Source organism: Cottoperca gobio, chromosome 6 (genome assembly GCF_900634415.1).
Source record: "Cottoperca gobio chromosome 6, fCotGob3.1, whole genome shotgun sequence".
NCBI classification, from domain to species: Eukaryota; Metazoa; Chordata; class Actinopteri; order Perciformes; family Bovichtidae; genus Cottoperca; species Cottoperca gobio.
In genome coordinates this window covers 450,316-474,046 of record NC_041360.1, presented here as the reverse complement: position 1 = coordinate 474,046, position 23,731 = coordinate 450,316, and the positions used below count along the sequence as shown (strand labels likewise).

The window sequence follows — 23,731 nt, the reverse complement described above, 5'->3', positions numbered from 1 at the left end:
TTTACACTCGCTATGGTGCGTGCGCTGATGTCAATGACTTTTATATTTTATAAAATTACGTTTTTTGACATAACGTGACCACGTGATGAAATGCTCGTGTTGTGTTCAAGGACCCTGACATTGGTCAGTTCCCTGCTTTATTCTATTGCTGACTAGATTTGGATTAATTTTTTTGGAGTACATTTTGTGCGTGTGTTTATGAATTACCTTGCGGGCCGTACACACAAACGCCCCCAAAGACACGTGAACGGGCGCTACCGCCCCCGTTGAGAACCCCTGAGTTAGATGATCTGATTTAAGCCTCAAGTTAGATTTACACAAAAATAACATTATTCTTCACTTACATCATCATCATCATCATCATCATCATCATCATGTGGTAAGTAAATCCAGTGTGTCCTAATGGATTTATTGCATAATTAAAGGCTCACACTTTCTTATGTTTTCTCAGTTTCCAGTTAAACACTGACACTTGTGTACCTAAACCCTCTAGATGTCATCATTAGTGGAGAGATCACACACCCTCTCTAAAGCCTGTAGAAAATCAATATGGTTGATATAAAAAAAGAAACTTTGGCATTTTACATTTAATAGGTATAAGCTATTTCCAATTTAAAATTTATTTCAAATGCATTTAAAAAAGCTTCCAATATTAAGCACATACAGTATATTTTGGCCTCTCCCTCCGCTTATGACTCCCATCTCCCAGATCTCACAAGACCTCACTGGAGGATTTTACCGCGCGTGTCGGGTAGTTTGAGGGCCACCAGGCCACCACACACTAGCGCAGTGAAGGACAGCAGGATGGGGATGAATTTGGAGATGCCCACAAAGCTGGTGAAGATAGAGCTGCCGAGCACTGCCGCCAGCTTACACAGAGCGTTCAGCACGCCAAATGCTGTGGCCCTTAGAGACAGAGACATGACATGACCACTGTATTGAACATTTTTGTCAGGTTGACCAGGTTTGTACGATGAATGTGTCCACTAAAACATAATTGTTCAGTGTAACTGTAGCTTCATCTGACATGTATAAAAATTACAATACAAGCACAGCTGTAACAATAAATCGTGGTACCTTTTAGAAGTAGGGTACAGCTCCACAGTCACCACCTCAATGCCATTCCATGCAGCTACACTGACACCACAGAACAGACACTGCAAGGCAATGATGGCTGATTGGCTGAAGCTCAGAAACAGGAAGAAGGTACAGCCTGCTGAAATGAGCATGGAGCCACCTGAGGAGATATATTAATTATATATTATACTGTATTAATTCATGTAGAGTCACAATGTTTGTTTTAAGCTGCAACAACCACCATTACTAAACAGACAATGAAAGCAAAAACAGTACAAAAAAACAAACTAAAAAGTCTGACAGCTGATCTCTGATAAAACTATAATTTCATCAATGTTTTTTTCTTTTTTTGGTGGAAATGGCTGGTTAAACAGTTGGTATTGGATGCAAGGACTTTGCCGAAAACATAACCCCCTTATAACCGCAGAGGTAATTATATAAAAAGCTAAATTAAACTAAAACAAAAAAAATCCTTCATCCTAACATTTCTCCTTATTGGACATTTACCAATAAGAAGAAATTAGTAAATTTGGAACTAAGTTTTTCATATTTATTGATTATTCATTGATATTGATATCTTGTCCATGGAAATGAATCATTTGATGTGCGTAGGCAGTGTCAAGATGTGAGGGTTTATTAGTGGTTAAATTGGTCATTTTAGTAGTCCCAACAACATGGCAGCACATTGAGTTTCAATTAGTCTACTACTTAAAATGAAAGTTTCGGATGTAACTACAGCTCTATGAATCCTGGATGACCACCAGAGGCAGTGCTTAACACTGAATATCTTCCCTCTTGCCCGTCAAGTATTTATATCAACAAAGTCACGTGTGACCTCGGATGACCCCGTCATGTATAAGATCCGGTGTCATCGACGAGATCAGTCCTACAGAATCTTCTGACTAAGAACTCTGCCGGTCATCCAGGATTCATAGAACTGTTGTTACATCCGTAACGTTCGTTCTATTTCATCCTTACTGACCGCCAGAGGCAGTGCTTAACACTGGATGACTTATAACAACAGAGTCACAAGGTATCCTGAGTACCTACCTCATAAAGGTAAAGCAGGGACTCTGCAGAAGAACCAAGCCTAATGGATGAGGGGTGGCTACATTCACCCTGTAAAACCTGGAGAATGTGCTCGGTGATACCCATGTGGCCGCAGCACATGTGTCCTCTTAGGGCACACCTCTCAGGGTTGCCCATGATGTGGAGACACTCCTGGTGGAGTGGCACTTTACTCTGGGCGGCAGAGAACGGTCATCCGCCCTGTATGCATGGGAAATTACATACACAATCCAGTGGGACAGGTGCTGCTTTGAGAGAGTGTAGCCTTTCCTAGGACCACCGTAACAGATAAAGAGTTGTTCTGACTGTCGTGTGCATGCGATAACCCCAATATAAGCTTTAAGGACTCGCACCAGGCACAAGAGTCTTGACCTTTCCTCCCCGTCTCCTACGGGGGGGTCAAACTGTGCCAACTGGATAGGCTGATTCAGATGTGAGCGTGCCAACACCTTAGGAAGGAACGCTGTATTTGGCCACAGCTGTACTCAGCAACACCTGAGCCATCAAAATTCCACCTTAAACATGCAAAATGTTTTTCTTCGACAAGAGTCGAACACCAAGGCAATTTATTTGCTAGCATTAAAATTAGCAAAGGCCAGCAAGCCTTTCTCCGAAGGGGAGTTTTTAAAAGAATGCAACGAGTATGTCAACGAGTGTGGGAGCTCAAAGAGGAGATTAGCTCATTTTTTAAGTTGTTCAGGAAAGCTGACGATTTTCTTGAGCTGAGCGACGCAGATTGGCTTTGTGATTGTGCTTCATATGTCCACTTTTGCTGTGGACATATTGACACACATGAATGAGCTGAACATGAAGCTACAAGGGAAAGATCAATTTGTGCACAAAATGTATACACATGTGAAAGCCTTCAAAGCCAAGTTGACTTATTCTCAAGACAAATGTCAAACAAATTGTTCGCTCATTTCCCCACACTAGCGACGTTGAAAGAGGCTCCTCGACATGTGAAGAAATACAGCAAATCACTGGAAGACCTGCACGGAGAATTCTGCCATCGGTTCTCTGATTTTGAAAAAATGGACAAGTCACTTGAGCTGTTGTCATGTCCCCTGTCACAAGACTCTGAAACAGCGCCACAAGAGTTGCAATTGGAACTGATCGATCTTCAATGTGACGCTGTCTTAAAGGAGAAGTTCAACTCCCTTAAACTGGATGAGTTTTATGCTTCACTAAGAGAAGCCAGGTTTCCAAACATTAGGAGGATGGCACAGAGGATGCTGCTGTTGTTTGGTTCTACCTATGTGTGTGAGCAGACGTTCAGCGTGATGAACATTAACAAATAACGCCACAGATCCCAGTTAACTGATGAACACCTCAGATCTGTCCTGAGAATTGTCACAACCAAACTTTGATGCACTGTCAAAAAACCAACACTGTTCCCACTGAAATTAAATGTAAGTTTTCTTTTCTTTTTAGGTAATGGCTTTTACTTGAAATGTAGATTAGTTCACACAAACACTTTCCATCTATTTACTACTAGCCCGGCCCGTCTGTAAAATTTTAAAACTCATTGTGGCCCCTGAGCCAAAAAATTTGCCCACCCCTGAGCTATACCCATCTTCAGGCATCTTTTTCAACAAAGAAATTCAGGCGGAGTGTATTTTTTTCAAATTCAGTATATTCAGACCATTACTACCATACTACCATTGGAGTGATTATTCACCGTTTTGCAAGAACAATAAGAGAGTTATCTTTTGAATGAGACCAAAATCATGCATCTGGTGCAAATGGTTGAAGAGCAGCTATTAATTTACTTTGGGTATGTCGTTTTTATAGGTATTTTGGGGTAAATTCCTCCACACTGTAAGAGGTTAACTTTCAAACCTAAGAGTTTTAAATGTTGATTTATATTTTACATAGATTGTGGCGATTGTATAGATAATTTATACTCCATACATTCTTGGTTTTCTGACCAAATATCACTTAAAAAGTCCAGTGCAATCGTTGGGATTGACTATACATATTTTATTATTTATAATATGTGTACTTATTTTGCAATTTAATCTGCTTTTGTGTAGTGGTGTATAGCTAAACTTGCTCTAACATTTTGTTTTGTTTTAGGGAGAAGGAGGCAGAGGCAGAAGAGAGGAGAGCAGGAAGAGGATGGAGAGCAGGGAGAGGATTGACAGACTCTTCTCTCTGCAGGAGAATCTTGTTGACAAATTAAATGTATTGAAATAAATAATATATATAATGATGAATATATTGTGTATTTAATTTACATAACTACATGATTTATTAATTTAGAAAAGGGATTATTTAATTTAGAAAATTACCTATCAATGAATGGAAATGAATGATCAAACAAGGAAAATGATTCAATGATTATAAACAGACAAATATTATAAGACAATATAACATTTACAGTTTCTACAGATAAAGTTTGGTGCTGGACTTGAATGGGCTACCACATAAAGCCCCTGGTGTCTCCTGATGGGGGGCATCATCTGGGGTGGTCTCCAGAATCTGTATGAGATGCCCCTCCACCGTCTAAAATACATTATTGATGATAAAGCATATCTTCAATCAAGATTGAAAATAAATAAATAAAAGTATTATCTCTGGTTCCGTTCTCTGGGAAAAAAGTAAGCCGTCAACTGCGCTTGATAGCTTCAGAGAGTTGCTAGGCAACGGGGCGGCAAAAGGTAGGGCCGTGGACAGCTGGTGACGTACCAGGAAATCCCCCGTAGACCGGACCGTCTCATTTCGTAAACCGCTCGGTTCAGCCTTCGCGGTCTACGGAGGACCCGGCATCCAAAGACCGCGAAGGCTGCCTCCTCCGCAGGCTGCAGCCCCTGAATTGAGACACAGCTATTGCCTGTAGGCTGGTCAAGCAAGGGGCAGCCCACGTCAGAAGAGCCTGGGACACTTGCAGATTTGGTGCTCCCCTGATGGTTTATATAGAAAACAGTTGTGGTGTTGTCCGACCGAACAAGCACATGCCTCCCTCTCAGGCATGGCAAGAAGTGCTTGAGTGCTAGGTGCATAACCTGTAGCTCTAACACATTGATGTGCTCTGTACGGTCTTGGGTAAACCACTGCCATCGAGCCGTCCTGTTCTGCCACACTGCACCCCATCCAGAGAGGCTGGCATCTGTGGTAACAATCGGAAAGGAACAGAGCCCATGGCACGCCTCTTGACAGATAAGCCCTCTCCCTCCATGGGAATAGAGCAAAGAGGCACTGATGTGATGTGCTGAGGCAGCTGTCATTTTGACCAAGAGGCGGAGAAACAGAATGTACGGCAAAGGCCTGCCTCCTCAGAAGAGGGGAAGAAGTTGAAGGATGTCGTCCATGCGTTGAGCTGACGGACAGGCCCTCATAGTGACTGTGTCCAGAGCAACACCAATGAAGGTTAGCCTCTGAGAGGGGTTCAAAAAACTCTCCTCCAAGTTTACTTTGAGACCCAGCCGGGCCATGTGAGAGAGAAGGAGAGCCGTGTGAACTGAAAATGATGGCCTTGGAAGGCAAAACGAAGAAACTGCCTGTAATGAGGCACACTAGGGACATGAAAGTAAGTATCCTTCAGGTCGACAGACGTGAACCATTCCCCCCTGGCAACAACGCGAAGAACGTCTTCTGTGCTCAGCATGTGAAATGGCAAGACCTTCAGGGACTTGTTGAGTCCCCTCAGATCCAGGATTGGTCAAAGTCCGCCGCCTTTCTTTTTTACAAGAAAATAGGTTGAGCAGAGCCCCAGGGGCTGTGAGAGGGGATTCACAGCCTCGATTGCACCCCTGGCCAGGAGCGCTCCCTTCAATGTTGCAGTTTGTAGGTTTAGCGTGAGCTAGAGCACTCTGCTAACTTGTAAAGCCAGGCAAGTAATAGTATATATATTTCCTTATTTAGCTCAAGCTAATGCTCAGTGAGTAGTAGCCCGCGTCTTAGCGAGAAGAAATTAAGGACTGATCTCGTCGATGACACCGGATCTTATACATGACCGGGGTCATCCGAGGTCACACATGACTTTGTTGATATAAATACTCGACCTGTGCATTCGTGAGACGGAAGATATTCAGTGTTAAGCACTGCCTCTGGCGGTCAGCAATGATGAAATAGAACCTCAATTGCGACCCATGTATCACTGTTGATCCAACATTCTCAGGTCAAAGTACGAACTGCGTACACTGTACTGTATATCGTACTGTACATGGGCTAAAACTGAAACATATGTGGACCATGTGAACTGTGGGGTTAAATGAAGCCTGCCAGTCTATATAGATTATAGAGTGCAGGGGTATTCTATCCTCTGTATGCATCTGTGTGTCTGATGTGCACACATAGACAGATAGCTAAAAACTATGCAGAGAGGCTTAAATTACTCAGGCAAATTTTAATCTTTACTAGAACAGATAGAGGCAGATTCGAAAGACAATGCCCCAGCACTTATTCAACAGAAAGATGCCCAAAATAAACTATAACCCGGGTCACATGTTTAAATTAACCAATGGTAAAACAAGGTAGAGGCAGTTTCCTAAAATGGCTTTATTCTAAAGCTGCACCAGAAATATCCAGTACGAAGTGTTAAACTTACCACACATGTTCTGTGATAGGGGGTTAACTGTCCTTTGTGAGTTTGAGCATTACTTTAAAGTCTGTGTTCATTTTCTTTCTGAGAATATAGGGCAGCCTCAACTACAAGTTATGCAACTCTAAAAAGGACATTTCAACCCTTACCCTTTCTAATAGCCTGGCCTGCTCAAAGTGCAAACCCTAATACCATAGAACGTTTTTATAGTGATTGTTCAAAGCTAAATAAAAAGCTCTTACAACTATTAAAAATATTTAGTTTTCAGCAGGAATGTTGCCTTTTCACTATTGCTCAATGGTGTTCCAATATACTTTTAAAGCTATGGTGTATCTGCACACAGGCTGTGGCCAACACATTGTAATATCACGCTTGGAAGGTTGATCATACTGTACATACATCAACATTCATCAGTAAAGGGTCACAAACTTCCAAAAATCACCTATAATCTTGACCCTGCCGATCTTTTCCATGAAGAGGGCAGAGATGATATTGCCTGGCAACACAGCCAGGCTGCCCAGGAAGCTGACCAGGTATATGAGAACGTCGTTCTCCTCAACAGTGTCCAGATGGCAGCCAAATTTGTTGAGCTCAAAGGTTGTGTTCTGCATCTTACAGTCAATGAACTTCTCTGCCCACAGGTCTACAAAGAAAAGGAAGGCCATGACACATAAGATGGAACACATGGAAGATTCGGTGAAACATCTGTCAAGGTTTTGTTTAATTAAAACTTTGTTTAAAATTTGTATTTTTATTAAAAGTTACAAAGTGTAGTTCTGAGCCACCTGCTCCAAATAAATAGTTGTCAGTATTTCAGTTCTAAACAATAGAATCTAAATTCATCAATCATCAAAACCATCAGTTATTTAAAAAACAACTATAGTATGTTAACCTGTTTATATTTTAGTTGTAGTAGTTTGTCATATTTATTGTATTCTAAGTTTTACAGTATTCTAATGTATTCTTTATATTGTGTATTGTATCCTACAGCTATATATCTCTCTTCTAGTGTTGACATATTTACTGTGTATTTTTCACTCCTGTGTCTACCTGTCTGCCTCTCTGTCTGCCTCTCTGTCTGCCTCTCTGTCTGTCTGTCTGTCTGTCTGTCTGTCTGTCTGTCTGTCTTTCTGTCTGTCTGTCTGTCTCTCTCTGTTTCTCTCTCTCTCTCCGTCTGTCTGTCTGTCTGTCTGTCTGTCTGTCTGTCTGCCTGCCTGTCTGTCTGTCTCTCTGTCTGTCTGCCTCTCTCTTTCTGTCTGTCTGTCTGTCTGTCTGTCTGCCTCTCTCTCTCTCTCTCTGTCTGCCTCTCTGTCTGTCTGCCTCTCACTCTCTCTCTCTCTCTCTCTCTCTCTCTCTCTCTCTCTCTCTCTCTCTCTCTCTCTGTCTCTCTCTGTCTGCCTCTCTGTCTGTCTGCCTCTCTCTCTCTGTCTGTCTGTCTGTCTGTCTGTCTGCCTGTCTCTCTCTGTCTGCCTGCCTCTCTCTCTCTTTGTCTGTCTGTCTGTCTCTGTCTCTCTCTGTCTGCCTCTCTGTCTGTCTGTCTGTCTGTCTGTCTGCCTGTCTCTCTCTGTCTGTCTGTCTGTCTATCTGTCTGCCTGTCTCTCTCTGTCTGTCTGTCTGTCTGTCAGTTCATTAGAGCAGCCTGAGACTCTGAGAGTCTACATATCTCTGCTCTCTTATAATCTTCATGTGCAGCTCAGATATGTGTGTTTCCTGTGGCACCGGGGGCTTCACGGTCTGTGTCACGTTATGTTTTGATAGTGTCTATCTTTCTTGTGTCCGGGCGGCAGAGACGAGGGAACGACTCATGTTTTTGTTTTGTCCTTCGCGCTGACATAGTAGGCCTACTGCTTCCTGGGAGGGGAGTTTGCTGTGAATATCCCAGCACTGGGAGTGACAGCGGGCTGATGGAGTTCTGGGTCTAACCTGTGTAACAGCAGCAACAGAAAGTTTGACAATTCGTTGGGGAGTCGGCTGAATCAGTGCTGTCTGCTGACTGCTAACAGAAGATCTGTCCGTCTCCCAGCCGCCGCACTCCCAGCAAAAGCATCCTCCTGAACTTAATGTTTTAAGTTTAAGCTTATCTTACACAATAAAACTTTAAGCCTTTTCTTTTGCTGATATTTTGTACTCTCTGCATGCTTTATATCCATTATTTTCATATTGGATCATGGTTTTTAAAGGGAAGAGTTGTGTAGTAATCAATGATGTGGTGCTGTTTATTGAGTTTTATGGTAAATTATATTGTATCACTGTCTGAAAATGTTTGTCTATGTGCGTTGTATATATCTTTATTCTTGTTGAGTTTTGTGTTTTTTAAAAGCCCATCTCGGGACGGGCATTGCAAATTAGCATATACTATAAATAGGGGTGTATGGCAAAGCTATTATCTGTGCCATACAAAAATACATATATTCAGATCTGTATTTGGACTACATCGGAAATTAACATGACATAAACTAAAGGTTACTAAAAACTGTTTATCATTTTCTGCATTAAATTGTTTTCGACAGCCATTCATTATCCTCATACAGAAATCTATACATTTTGCTGCCAACAAAATAATTTAAAATCTTAAACATTTAGCCCAACTGAATTAATCAAATAATAAAACTTAATTTTCTTCACTTTCAAACTAAAACAAAAAGACGAAACTGAGGCTAAATACAAAAGGTTTAACTGTTTGGGTCTGGATGGAAATGCATTGTGTAAATAGAATGGCAGGTTAATGGTGAAACAAGTAGAAAGTCACAATTTTATTGGGCCATATTGTATGATTTTCTTTATAATGCGAGGAGGCTCAGATGAATGTTAAGTATGCCTGTTGTGTCTATTATGAAAAATGAGGGAGATATTGACAAAAAATGGGGGCCACAATAGCTAATAAGTGCTCCACTTTTTCACGTTTTGAATGAACAAATTCAATAAGAGGTCTGGAGGTTGTCTAAAAAAACACTTTAACCTGGATAAGGCATGGCCTGCGGTAGAGCCAATGACATGCAAGATTGTGTATCAGCATAAAAACGGACATCACAAAGTTTAAATGGAAAATACATATAATTTTTGTAGATTCATTTTCAGGGGATCTAATATTCATCATTGTGGTTCACCTTTACCAAAAACACAGAGACTTCAATGCATGAAACAATTGCCTACAATTGTCGGAACTCTACCAAAAAGATGATATTTGAACCAACTGTAAGCAGAATCATCAAAACAAGACCGCAAGTAGCTTATTTTACTTTGTTTTAAAAGTTAATACCTTATTAATACATGTATTGTGGGCTAGATAAACACTATTGCATCTTCAGCATATCATCTGTATAAGTTAGACAATATGACATATGACACGTCTAATAGTGAAACATCATATCATGTTTAATATCGAGTAGGGTGTGAGCATTGCAAATACTCGTTTTAAAATATCTGGTTCTGAGTGGTTTAACATGTGTGCTCCATATAACCCCACACTGGATAGTGATGGACAGTTGGTCCTGTGAGTAAAGCTTTTGATTTAACCGACCAAACATTAACCTCTAACCTGCATTCACTCTTATTTTCTGTACCGGAGCTGTAATTCCTCTCTCCTCCTGCCCCAGCTGAACCTACCTGTGTTATAGAAGACAGTAGAACGGATGGTGCAGTTCTCAAACACAGTGTCTGTGGACTTGATTTCTTCAAAGCGACAGTCTTCAAACAGTGAGCTCTCAAACCTCACTGATTTCATCTCTATACTGATGAACCTATGGGGATGGGATGGGACAAACGTACAAACCAACAGACAGAAAAAAAACATGGACTCTCACTTCTATTGCTGTGGCAGCACAGAATTAGAATGTTAAGAATGGGCTCGACTGTGGTAAATCCAAGATGGCCACCACTGATAATACTGCCATGAAGTCAAAATGGTTGAATAATCATCATCATGGAAATATGATATATTCAATGACAGCCCTGTAAATTATATAATTCATGCTGAATTGAAAGTTAAAGCCCATTCTATGTTTAAATTCTGCAAAAAACATAGAAGTTAAATAATATACAGTAGTGTAACATACTGTATATCTGGTCTGAAAATGTTCTCAGAGGTGAAGGGTCCTTGAAGGTGAACTCCCTCATTTTGTTATAGAACCCAATAGCAACTCTAGGTTCCTAAGATTCTTCCCAGCTCACCTTTTTGAGATGTTACTGTCACAAAATGTATGCACAGCATGCAACTGTAGAGGTGGTGCAATCTGTATTGAAAAGCTGTACTCAGATTGAACGAAATGTAGAGGTAATAATAATAATAATTTTTTTAAAGTATCAAGCGCTTTTAAAAGGTATTCAAAGACGCTTTGTACTGAAAGACTTGTACTGTACTTGTACTTGTACTGAAATTATCTATCTATCTACAAATGTATACAAAACCAATTTAAAGAATAGAATAGAAACAGAATAGAAACAACAAGGATCAGCCGTAAGTGCCATCAAGTCAGAAAAAGACCTGCCCTCTCAAGCTGAGGAAACACTTTCATGATTTCATGAATATTCATTGTCAAGAGTAAAAAGAGACTGGCAGGGGGCAAATAATAAGCAGGGTACCTGCTTGATTTAAAATCTGTCTGTCAGACCTGTCAGAAATATATACGAAGGAATACTCCTCACACACAGCAAAATGTCTATACTGTCAGTCAAGGAAATCCATTGACTGATTATTGGCAACTGATATACTGTATACCAAAAAAAAAACAGCATATTGACGAAAACATAGAAGGATGAAAATACTTCACAATCAGTCTGAATGCGCCCTTAGGTCTTCTACACATGATCAGCTGTAGAAGAGGGGCATAATACGAGGTATAGATCACAGAGATCACAGTGCAGGGGCAAAGCGTTGTATGAATTAAAAACAACACAAAAATTAATTCTGACAATCGAGGAAAAGATGGGTGAAGAGCCATAAATCAAGCAGGGTTTGCGTGCATGAAACCCTTTTCTTCCTTTTTGTCCATGATGTCTCACTTTCAGTTTATGTCACAGAGAGGTGTCATCTCATTAGTTGCGCATTGAAAGATCTCAAAACAATTATGTTTGAGCACAGCAGTGAGCTGTAAAACCTGAGTGCAGCGCAACAACCACAGTCGGCTTGATAGTGCTGTCAACACTATCTTCATAGGAAAACAGTAGATAATGCGAAGCGACTCTGCTGCTGATCATGTGTAGAGGGGCTTCTGTCCTAGCACTGCTGCGTACACTTTTATGCACAGCTGAGTTTTAAAACATTGAGCTGAGAGGAATTTATAGGATGTTGAGTTGTAACAAAATTAGGGGAGGTATAATAAACCTATGGCATATGCATGTATACAAAATAAATGCATATTGTTTATAGTATCCAAAAATAGTGATGAAATAAGTGTGAAGCATTCATAAACTTGTCAAGATTCACAATGTAATTCAATGTTTTTTGTTATGAACATTAGCATATACAGCAAATGATTACCTGTAAACATATTGCCAATGTTGTATGAGTACAAGGGCTTCACATACAACAATACATACAACAAAACACAGCAAAACACAGTTTTTTATAACAACATAATTGAGACTTAAATGATTAATAGACCTAATAATAACTCAAAACCTCACTGGGGTGAAAACAGTAAATGCAAAGTAGATGTATTATAAGATAAGGCTATGACTGTCAGTACTCAGGGTGCTCCGATTGATCGGTCACCGATCGTTATTGCCTGATTTTTGTTCTAAATAGTTTGATCTGCATAAATGCCAATCAGAAGAGCCGATGAAATTCTGAATTGAAATGTTTTCAAGACTCATTTGCCTGCTTTTTCGCCTGCTCTTTAATTTGCTCTGGGAGCGACACAGCTGGACACACACACAGAACTATGATGAAGGCATTAACCTAATTGGTGTACCCTGATATTCTTACCCTATCCCTGACCGATCTCGCCTAAACCTAATAAATCCAACCAACGAAGGTACTAGTACTAGCCAATCAGAGGCAGAAAAGGGCGGGATAGGGTTCGTAATTTAGCGGCTGGTGAGCCGATAGTGATGTGTATCCTTCTTCGCACTGCTACATAACTATTGAAGCTGAGCATTTTTAGCACACAGCATTCAGTAAAAAAGTATAGACAACTAAAAGATTATATATCACTAGATTCGTAATAGATGCAATACGGAGGAGAAAATGTTTGTGTTAAGAAGGTGATGCAGCAATACTTACTTGTCATTAATGTATTCCCCTTCTTTATGAATCTGGTTTTCTAAAGAAAAGTTAAAACGGAAGTTCTCCACACGTTCTTTATGGAACACCTAATCCCAAACAAAAACAACATTAATCATTTTTTTTCCAAATAGGTATTGTAAAACCAAACAATGTCTATTCAAACCATCCATACATTTATTTGTTTTTATCAAAATCTCTTTCAGTCCTCAAAACAGGACAAAATGATCCGTGTTGCATGAATTGTTGTTCACCTTACCTTGACCTTTGACTCGTACTCCATATACTGAAGGTGTTTGATCATGTCAGGGAACCAAACAGACAGACCATAGTAACTGTAACAAAATGCTGATCGTGAGAAGACTGAATCAAAAAAAGATGCGTAAAACAACTAGAATGTAACTGCAACCCAAACAGAAAGACTGCAGACTCTTCATCACATAGTGATTATACTGTTGATCCTCTGCTTTATTAATTGTGAACTAACCTGAAAGCCATGCAGAACCAGATGATGGCCATAAAGATTGTAGCAAACCTCAGTTCTGCAGACAGGAGTGATGCTATGTTCCTCAACACCTGGGACAAATATGCACATACAGCAGTGAACAAGTCGAGATTACAGTAAATTCCACTGGCTATATGCTCTTTACAATATGATTCCAAAAAAAGGTTATGTTTTACAGTTACAGTATAGTTGAGTGAAAACCCCTATGTCTTGGTTTCAGAATAAGAAAGAATGGCCACCATTTGCATTCATTTTGAGTATCTGAGGGCCTTTGAAACGGTGTCATCCATCCAAGAAGTGGTGAAACTAACTCAATCAAGTATGATATTTACCAATGGATTTGAAGTAAATTGGCAAATTCAGTGTTGACCAATAGCAAGTTGTCTTGATAGTGCTAACTTTTGAGGGACGGAAAGTCTAATATGGAGGAGGCTATCGTAGCTTATTTACTGTGCTGGACCATAGTAGAGCGTAAAGCCCTGTTAGTTACCAAACTAAGCTAACTAAGCTAACAATTATTGAATGAAATGGTGTGCAATGGTGAACAAAATAACAGGGGGAGTAAACAGAACAGTAGAGAGAATATACGGGAGCTATTGTGACTGAATATTGAGTTAGTGGTTAACTCTCCAGCTACAGTAGTAGTAGCCCTGCAAGTATCATTACTACGGCACCAAATTTATAGAAAAAAATATTTCATCCAAATATGTACAGATTCTTTTTGGTGTACCACTTTCTGGTGTGACCAATAATTACAGCTAGTTAGGCAACTTTGGAGAAACCAGCAAGAGTAAACTAGATTTTGATTGCATCCAACTAAAGAAATCCCAACCCCTCTCTTTAGGCCTCCTCAAAAGCCACTCCACAAAACACATGAAAGTGCACAGCGTGACTACTGCTTGAGGACGAGTCCCGAGAGAGCGTTGGGAAGAAGAGAACAGTGAGGACTGTCCATCACTGGGCAAATACAACTTGCATTAGTCCTGTGGTCTGGTAGTCACAAAAAGGGCAAACTAGTGAAAAGTACAAAAACAAACCCACATCTATCCTCCTTGGAGACCTCAGCTATTACCACAGTCTTAACAACTATGCCAATGTTTCCAGCTCAAATCTCTTTCTGTAGGCAGTAGGTGTATTACTACATACCAGTTTACAGAGTGTTAGTGAGCGTACAGCCCATCGTTGTACAGCTGTTCCTGTAGCACTCTGAATCTCAATAAACTCATCTTCTGCTGTCTTAGGTGCCTTGATGTGAGTCACCTGAAAAGATAAAAGGGAAGGACATTTTTAAACAACATTTGATCTTTGTCCATGTGGCTTCTCCTGAATAAAACAGAAATTATTTTAACAGCATGAGGTTTTTGTCTATTAGTTCACACTTTTTAAATTCAGTGGAAGATTTTAAATTGTTTCAACAATAGTATTGTACTCAAACATACATGAGGTTAGATTCCTTTTTTATTACTTTTGGACGTAACTAGGCTAACGTTTTCCCCCTGTTTATAGGATAGAAACCTTTACCTTTATGCTAAGCTAATTGAATGGACAGATATAGCAATTATACCTCTAACTATATAACTATATAACATATAACTATACCTCTCTGGGAACCATCACCTTATTGTGGTGGAGAGGTTTGTGTGTCCCTATGAACCTGAGAGCTGTGTTGTCTGGAGCCTAGTGCTCAGGCGAGGGGCCAGACTAAGAATGGTTCAAAAACAACTTCATGAAAGAAAGGGAAAGGAAAGGAGAGACCCTGCCCGGAGGAAGCCCGGGGCCCCCGTCTGGAGCCAGGCCCAGAGGGAGGGCCCGACAGCGAGCACCTGGTGGCCGGGTTTGCCACAGAGCCCGGTAGGGCACAGCCCGAAGAAGCTACGTGGTGCCTCCCATCCATCCATCTTTTGGGCCCACCACTCATGGGAAAAACCGCTGGGGTCGGGTGCGCTGTCACACGGGTGGCAGTGATGGTCAGGGACCTCAATGGACCAGACCCGGGCAGCAGAGGCTGGCTCTGGGGACGTGGAACGTCACCTCTCTGTGGGGGAAGGAGCCAGAACTAGTGCGGGAGGTGGATCGCTACCAGTTGGATCTGGTGGGGCTTACCTCTACGCACAGTCTTGGCTCTGGAACCGTACTCCTGGATAGGGGTTGGAGTCTATTCTTCTCCGGAGTTGCCCAAGGTGTGAGGCGTTGTGCCGGGGTGGGGATACTCACTAGCCCCCAGCTGAGCGCCGCTACATTGGAGTTTACCCCGGTGGACGAGAGGGTCACCTCCCTACGCCTTCGGGTTATGGGGGGGAAAGCTCTGACTGTTGTTTGTGCCTATGCCCCAAACCGCAGTTCGGCGTATTCGACCTTCTTGGAGACCCTGAATGGAGCCCTGCAAGGAGCTCCAGTAGGGGACTCCGTAGTCTTGCTGGGAGACTTCAACGCACACGTGGGAAACGATGGATGGTGAGTTGGATCAAGGGGTGGGGGAAGACTCTGGACAGACCTGGTAAACCCAAACGGGTAGTGCGGGTGAACTGGGAACGTCTGGAGGAAGCCCCTGTGCTGGGGATCTTTAACTCACACCTCCGGCGGAGCTTTTCAGACATCCCTATGGAGGTTGGGGACATTGAACCTGAGTGGGCGATGTTCAAAACCTCTATTGCTGAAGCTGCGGTGATGAGCTGTGGTCTCAAGGTCTTAGGTGCCTCAAGGGGCGGTAACCCTCGAACACCGCGGTGGACCCCGGTGGTCAGGGAAGCCGTCCGACTGAAGAAGGAGTCCTTACGGGTTATGTTATCCAGGAGGACTCCGGAAACAGTTGCAGGGTACCGAAGGACTAGAAGAGCGGCAGCCTCTGCCGTGTCAGGGGCAAAGCAGCGGGTGTGGGAGAAGTGTAATAGCAATTTAAATGTCTACTGTTTAATAATGTACAAGTTCCCTATGTTAAACAAGCCAACTGCCATTTGATGCTAACATAGGAGTGTCGGTTAGATCAAACCAGGACCAACTGCCATTTCATGTTAATACAAGACAGACGCATCCTGATTAGACTGATCAACTAACAAGAGACAGGACACAGCCAAATCCTGATCAAACTAATTAACTCACTGAGACAGAATAGTTAGTGTATCACCCAATATTTACATAACTATTACCTTACAAGCATCAAAGGGCAGTTTGGCCCGGCCCCCTGTGGTTTTTCATCACCTCGTCACCAAACCAAATTGTAAACCTGTGCCCTCCTACAGACTATGTTGTATTCTGTAGAACTGGTGCCTTTGAGATCTCAAATAAATGCACAAAGACAACTCCGTCTCTATTACCATTTATTTGATTTTATATACATCTCTCCAGAGTAAAGCAGGAAAACTTCCACAACAGAAGTTCGGAGAAGCTATGGAGGAGGACTTTCGGTCGGCACCAAGGTGCTTCTGGAAAACCATCCGGCACCTCAGGAGGGGGAAGCGAGGAACCATCCAAGCTGTGTACAGCAAGGGTGGGACCCTACTGACTTCGACTGAGAAGGTTATTGGCCGGTAGAAGGAGCACTTTGAGGAACTCCTGAATCCGACTAACACGCCCTCTATGGTAGAGGCAGAGCTGGAAGCTGATGGGGGATCATCGTCAATTTCCCTGATGGAAGTCACTGAGGTAGTCAAACAACTCCACAGTGGCAAAGCCGCAGGGGTTGATGAGATCCGTCCAGAAATGCTGAAGGCTGTTGAGGGGCTGTCTTGGTTGACACGCCTTGTCAACATTGCGTGGAAGTCTGGGACAGTGCCTAGGGGTTGGCAGACTGGGGTGGTGGTTCCCCTATTTAAAAAGGGGGATCAGAGAGTGTGTGCCAACTACAGGGGTATCACACTTCTCAGCGTCCCTGGTAAAGTCTACTCCAAGGTACTGGAAAGGAGGGTTCGGCCGGTAGTCGAACCTCTGATTGAAAAGGAACAATGCGGATTCCGTCCTGGTCGTGGAACAATGGATCAACTCTTTACTCTCGCAAGGATCCTGGAGTAGGCTTGGGAGTACGCCCAATGCGGTCTACATGTGTTTTGTGGATCTGGAGAAGGCGTATAACCGGGTCCCCGGGTGATACTGTGGGAGGTGCTGCGGGAGTATGGGGTGAGGGGGTCACTTTTGAGGGCCATCCAATCCCTGTACGCCCAATGCGAGAGTTGTGTCCGGATACTCGGCAGTAAGTCGGACTCGTTTCCAGTGAATGTTGGCCTCCGCCAGGGCTGCGCTTTATCACTAATCCTGTTCATGATTTTCATGGATAGGATATCGAGGCATAGTCATGGAGGAGAGGGGTTGCAGTTCGGTGACCTGAGGATCTCATCGCTGCTCTTTGCAGATAATGTGGTCCTTATGGCATCATCGGTCTGTGACCTTCAACAGTCACTGGATCGGTTCGTCCACTGTGAAGCGGTTGGGATGAGGATCAGCACCTCAAAATCTGAGGCCATGGCTCTCAGCAGGAAACCGGTGGATTGCCTACTCCGGGTAGGGAATGAGCCATTACCCCAAGTGAAGGAGTTCAAGTACCTCGGGGTCTTGTTCGCGAGTGAGGGGACAATGGAGCAAGAGATTGGCCGGAGAATTGGAGCAGTGGGGGCGGTATTGCAGTCACTTTACCGCACCGTTGTGACGAAAAGAGAGCTGAGCCAGAAGGCAAAGCTCTCAATATACCGGTCGATCTTCGTTCCTACCCTCACCTATGGTCATGAAGGCTGGGTCATGACCGAAAGAACGAGATCACGGGTACAAGCGGCCGAAATGGGTTTTCTCAGACGGGTGGCTGGCGTCTCCCTTAGAGATAGGGTGAGAAGCTTAGCCATCCGTGAGAGACTCGGAGTAGAGCCGCTGCTCCTTTACGTTGAAAGGAGCCAGTTGAGGTGGTTCGGGCATCTAGTAAGGATGCCACCTGGGCGCCTCCCTAGGGAGGTGTTGCAGGCACGTCCAGCTGGGAGGAGACCCCAGGGAAGACCCAGGACTCGGTGGAGAGATTATATCTCCTCACTGTCCTGGGAACGCCACAGGATCCACCAGTCGGAGCTGGAGGATGTGGCCCGGAGAAGGGAAGATTGGGGTTCCTTACTGGAGCTGCTGCCCCCGCGACCCGATCCCGGATAAGCGGTAGACGATGGATGGATGGAGATATAGGAATAGTTTCAAATTTCTTATCAAACTCTCAGCAAGACAGAAAATAACTATTCCTTTATTGCTTTTGTGGACTGCAAACCCCCTCGAATTGATGGGCTGCTGATCCTATCTGCATTTGGTATCTGTGCAGATAAATAGTCTGCTCAGCTTGTCTACTCCAGTATTTTATACTGCATGTTTGATGTTAAAGCATGTCTGTAGTTATAATGTACTAATATTAACTCATTATCTCTTGTCTCAATCAGGTCAATTTGTTTCAAGTTTTAGAGCTTGAAACAAAGTGAAGTGAGATGTTGACATACACTCCCCTAATAGTCTAGACTGCCTCATTTTCTTTGCTGAATAATCTTTTTTCATAGCAGATGCTTTCACTATGAAAATTAATGATGCTACTGGTAAAATACATTAACAATGGTTCTGTTCTATTCAAGTGTCCCAGTAAGCCATGACAGTGCCACATTGTGATAGTATGCACACTACCATGACCCTGAAACTGAAACAGCTAAATGGAATTTAGCCATCATTAATTCATTCTATTATAACCTCTTAAAAACCCGACTGCCTGCCGGTGGGCCCAGCCAGTATGCTGTCTTTTAGAGCATATACATATATATATACTGTATACTGTATGCATATATACTGTATACTGTATATATATGTATTTATAAACTGGCATGGCCATATACACAGGGCTCCCCTGACTTCTCACCTCAAGATATCTGAATAAAAATGGGTCCTATGGATACTTGCAACATTTATTTTTAATCAAAGAGTCTCTGATTATCATGAACTAAGACTAAAGGTTATAAGGAACATTTCCTAAAATATAATTTATAAAAAATAATTAAACCGATTGAGATTCTGACCACTGTAAAGAGTGAGTTCAACGGATTGTAGCTGTCTGTGTATAATGTGAGTTCTGACTTAGTTAGAAATAATCTTATGTATGTAGCAAATTCTGTCAATTGGATACCAGATCAATGGAGAAGAGGAGGAGATACGAATATTACTGCAAAATGTGGATGCTGCTTGTATCTATTCACTGCACATTTGTTCATATCTAAATAATATATTAGCGCTGCATAATTGAAATGTGCTCACAGTGAAGACTTTTTCTGGCTGTCCTTTGGCCCTCCAGTTGGTGTCATGGACCTGCTTCAGGATCATCCATGCCTCATCGTACTTGGCATTCTGCTCAACACACAAACCCAGACACAAGCATGCACACAGCAATTTAAAAACAATCTTGTTATACTGAAAAAGAATATGCAACTAATTAGCAATGACATCACCGTAAACACACAGCAGCTTGTTTCTTTGCATTTCCCTCATAGATGTTATACATATTGTACATGCATGCATTTGACTCCCCCATCAGTTAGGAGAGAAATCAAAAGTCATTTAATTTGCTTTACCATTTTTAGTTGGGACATTTCAGATTTAATGATTGTTAGAGAAGAAGTCCAGTACAAACATGTCTGCAGTCTCACCTCCAGGAGGAATCGTGGACTCTCAGGCATGAAGGTGAGTCCAACCAGAGAGGCAATAGCAGGAAGTGCCGCAACCAGGACAAACAACCGCCAGCTGTGGAACTGAAACTCTGTGCCCATACTGAACCCCCAGCCTGTACACACACACACACACACACACACACACACACACACACACACACAAACACACACACACACACAAATACACCATTTATTCCATTGAAATTCACAATAATTTGTTTTAAATTATTCTGACTGATTAGACTTCTGCTTTGGTTAAGGGGTTGGCAGATCAATGCAGGGAGTTGTGTGAGGTCACCAGACACAATGCACTGATAACTGATAAAGCTCGAATTTGCCAGAAAGACGTTGGAATAACAATTATAATAAAACATGATGAGCAGGATTTTGAGGATGTCCAACAAAAATTCTCCTTGAGGAAAACTCTGCATAATATTCCAAAACTCTCAGTGTGTCATGGCGGGGAGAGCTCTATGTTTAAAGGGAATGAATAGCCAAGAAAACCGCAAAAGGTCAGTAAATACTGTTCATATTTCCATAGTTTGGTCAGATGTTGCGTAACCCTGTCTGCTTCCCGAAAATATGTAGTTCAATACATTTCGCAAAGTATGCAGGGTCCTTGCAGGCAGAAAGTTTGTCCATTGCACAGTAAGAAAATAGTTGTACATGAACCAAATGTTTTCCTCTCAGTGGCAGTGACAGCACACACTGATAATTGCGTTATATTCAGAGCTAAACAAGACAATTAGGCTTGATAAACAGTAACATTGATTGTGATTATATGTGAATGATTATATATGTCCAACATATTTTTGGATATTTCTTTGCTTAGTTAAAAAAAATAATGTCAGTATATCAAATGTCAATACATCAGTATATATACAACATAAAGGGACTCCTTTTGGGGTCCAACCCCAGGATTGAGAAGCTCTACATTGGACATTGCAATGACCCACTTTCCTCACAAGCAGCATTAAAGAAATGCTGCATATTATTCTGTTTTAACTGACCTCTTTAAATGTCTTACCGTATCTGGGTATGATTCCCCAGGCAGTGAACGAAGCGTAGATCCCACCGATCATCCAGAACATACACAACCAGGACAGATGCTCTCCTCTCTTGTCCATCTGAAGAAACTCGGAGAAGTACGAGTACACGATTGGCACTGTGCCACCAATACTGAGAGTAGAGAGGGATAATATGAAATTAATGAAAGAATAAGAGAGAGTATTAATTGCAACTAATAATTTAAAAATACAAAATATATCTTATTTGAGGAATAATTACAGAAAAATGTAAGATGAATTATTGAGTTTGGGGAAATGTTTTGACCTTGATGTTTCTAAAGTCCTGCTTATAGCCCTGTCTACAATATGTTGGTAACTCAAGCAGTGTCTTGACAGAGATCTAAACTCTGTTGTTTAGGGGACAGTTTACAAACCAGAAATACAGTGTCTCAGTTGAAGAAGACGGGATACTATTCTTTCCTGCTGCTCTTCTGAGCTGCTGTATTTTCTCAAATGAAAGTTAAATAAGCATAACAACAAGAAAAGTGTACATTTCCAACACTTTAGATTAATATATTCAAGAAAATAATCATGCTATTTTCAACACTTTATGGTACTGGATTACTCATCTAAAGGTCATTGTATTTTAGTTGCTTGGTGTATTTTATAACAAGATTCGAGTGTTGAGTTTGTATTACCAGCTTTTCTCTTTATTTCATGAATAAATATTTAATGGGATAAACTGGAGCAGATCAGAAAAGAAGAAGGCTTCATACTAAAATATAATTGAATATACTTATCAAACAGAGGGAATTAGAAATACACGCCTGTCACTAATACAAACTGCTTCAAATAAAGGCCTGGTTTATTTGACGTAAATAAACAACAAATGGCAAAAAGGTACCAGCGGAAACACACTGTTAATTTTAAAGGAGCAACCAACACTCGACTGACCAATGGTGACCAACTTCATCAATTACTCAGAAAGTCAGGGACAGACTTTCATATTTACTGGGCTCGTCTCGCTTTGCTGAGGTCCATCCAAAACCTGTTCGAAGTGGAAACAATAAATCTTTCACCTAAAAGGAAGAGTGTGTGTGTTTGTGAGTGTTACCCAATGCCAGACAGCAGCCTGAAGAAGAGGAAGAAGCCATAGCCCGGGGCGAACGAAGACAGGAAGGCAAAGACACAATTTATTGCTAATGCCACAATAAGACAGCGCCGACGGCCAACTTTGTCTGCCAGACCTCCCCACAAGAATGCTCCCACCATCATGCTCAGAAAGACGGTCAGACCTGCACAGAAAAATAAAAAAATAAAAATAAAATTCCCTCGAGGTAATTCATAAACGCATGCAAAAAAATCCACTAGAAAAAAAAGACAAAACAATCTAGACGGCAATAGAATGAATCGGGCAACTGACTGCGTTTCCTGGCCAAAGTCAGGGTCATTGAACACAACACAAGCGGAACGTGTCATCACATGGTCACGTCATTAATGCACAAAACATACCAAACTGCACGAGCTGAAAGGACGAGTGCGTTTGGATAAAGTTAACGCTCTTCGGCGGAGTTTGGCCCAACAAGCAGCTCTCTCCAGAGCGTAAGATAAAAACATGGAAAGATAGAAAGGTAGAAGATGTTCTTTTGATGTGACAAGATACATTTCCCCGTTGTGGGACGAATAAAGGATTGCTGATTTCTGATAAACCAGAAAGATACATGGATAAAAAAAAGTTGCTTTTTTGCATAGCAATAAAGAAAGGTGAAATGAATGGGCCGTGTCTTAAAAAGAAGTGCAGAAGTTATGAGATCAATAATTAGTATGGCCCTCAAAGGATGTTTAAATGGCCCTTGATTGGAAAAAAGTTCCCCACCCCTGCTGTAAAGCATAGGTCACTAACAGGCGGACCGCGGTCCGAGTCCGGATGCCGACCTATACGGACCCGGACCTATAATCAATAAACTATTAAGGGATTTTCAATTTTGACAGGGCGCTTCTATTTTAACCGGCGTAGCTTTTCTCGTTCTTACAGCACTGGTTTAGCAGTTCAGGAAACTCACAGACATGCAAGTTAAGACATCTCTGTCACGGCCACGCCTCCTGTCATTCCTTGCGTTTCTAGTGTTTTCCCTTTCCCCTGTGTCACCTGCTTGTTTCTCTCTCTATGTATGTGTCTGTGTTGTGGGCATGTCACCCCCTCACTCTCCCTTGATTGTGCAGTTCAGTCAACTCACCTGCTCCAACCCTCACTCCTGCCATCCATTAACTCATCAACCCAGCAGTATATCAACTCCAGTCTTCAGCCACACGTTGCTAGATCGTCTACTCAGCTATAGTGGTAGTTTGTGTCTCTGGCTGCTTGAATTGTGGATTCAAGTACTTTTGATTGTGTGTTTTTTCGAATTGACTGTTTTTTTGTGCTACAGGATCCCTGACTTCCTGTCCACCCGCCTGCCTGCTACCTGCTACCCACTTCACTCTCTGCCTCCACGAGCCAGATGTTCTCCGTCCTCCATCCCCTTTCCCTGGAAACCCCTTCAATAAACTTCCCACCTATTGCTCCAAGTCTGTGTCCTGTGTTTGGGTCCTTCCCTTATTGCACACGTGACAATCTCACGTGATGCTACTCAGCCAATTAAA

At 42.1% G+C, this 23,731-nt stretch overlaps 1 protein-coding gene across 3 annotated transcripts; it reads right to left on the bottom strand.

The window, feature by feature from the left end:
* Window positions 1–549: 549 nt before the first annotated feature.
* On the bottom strand, window positions 550–23,427 carry LOC115009737 (synaptic vesicle glycoprotein 2B-like). 3 transcript variants are annotated; one of them, XM_029433936.1, is made up of 13 exons: window positions 23,326–23,427; window positions 22,203–22,383; window positions 21,109–21,260; window positions 20,061–20,194; window positions 19,672–19,761; window positions 14,563–14,676; window positions 13,399–13,487; window positions 13,171–13,246; window positions 12,912–13,000; window positions 10,295–10,428; window positions 7,131–7,331; window positions 1,078–1,237; window positions 550–906 (listed from the first exon to the last, which is right to left on the bottom strand). In XM_029433936.1, exons 1-13 carry the CDS (start codon window positions 23,348–23,350, stop codon window positions 723–725), a joined length of 1,629 nt encoding a protein of 542 aa, XP_029289796.1. In that variant the 5' UTR covers window positions 23,351–23,427; the 3' UTR covers window positions 550–722. The 3 variants fall into 3 exon arrangements, with proteins under 3 accessions (XP_029289796.1, XP_029289797.1, XP_029289798.1); XM_029433937.1 differs by lacking the exon at window positions 23,326–23,427 and adding an exon at window positions 23,152–23,268; XM_029433938.1 differs by lacking the exons at window positions 14,563–14,676; window positions 19,672–19,761; window positions 20,061–20,194; ... (1 more) ...; window positions 22,203–22,383; window positions 23,326–23,427 and having other exon boundaries at window positions 13,171–13,259; window positions 13,399–13,447.
* Window positions 23,428–23,731: the final 304 nt, after the last annotated feature.

Coding starts and splice junctions, on each gene's coding strand:
- LOC115009737 (XM_029433936.1), bottom strand. CDS start 23,350: ATGGCAGGAGTGAGGGTTGGAGCAG. Junction 19,762..20,060: donor GTCCACGATTCCTCCTGGAG/GTGAGACTGCAG, acceptor TGTGTTGAGCAG/AATGCCAAGTACGATGAGGC. Junction 13,001..13,170: donor AGTACGAGTCAAAGGTCAAG/GTAAGGTGAACA, acceptor GTTTGGGATTAG/GTGTTCCATAAAGAACGTGT.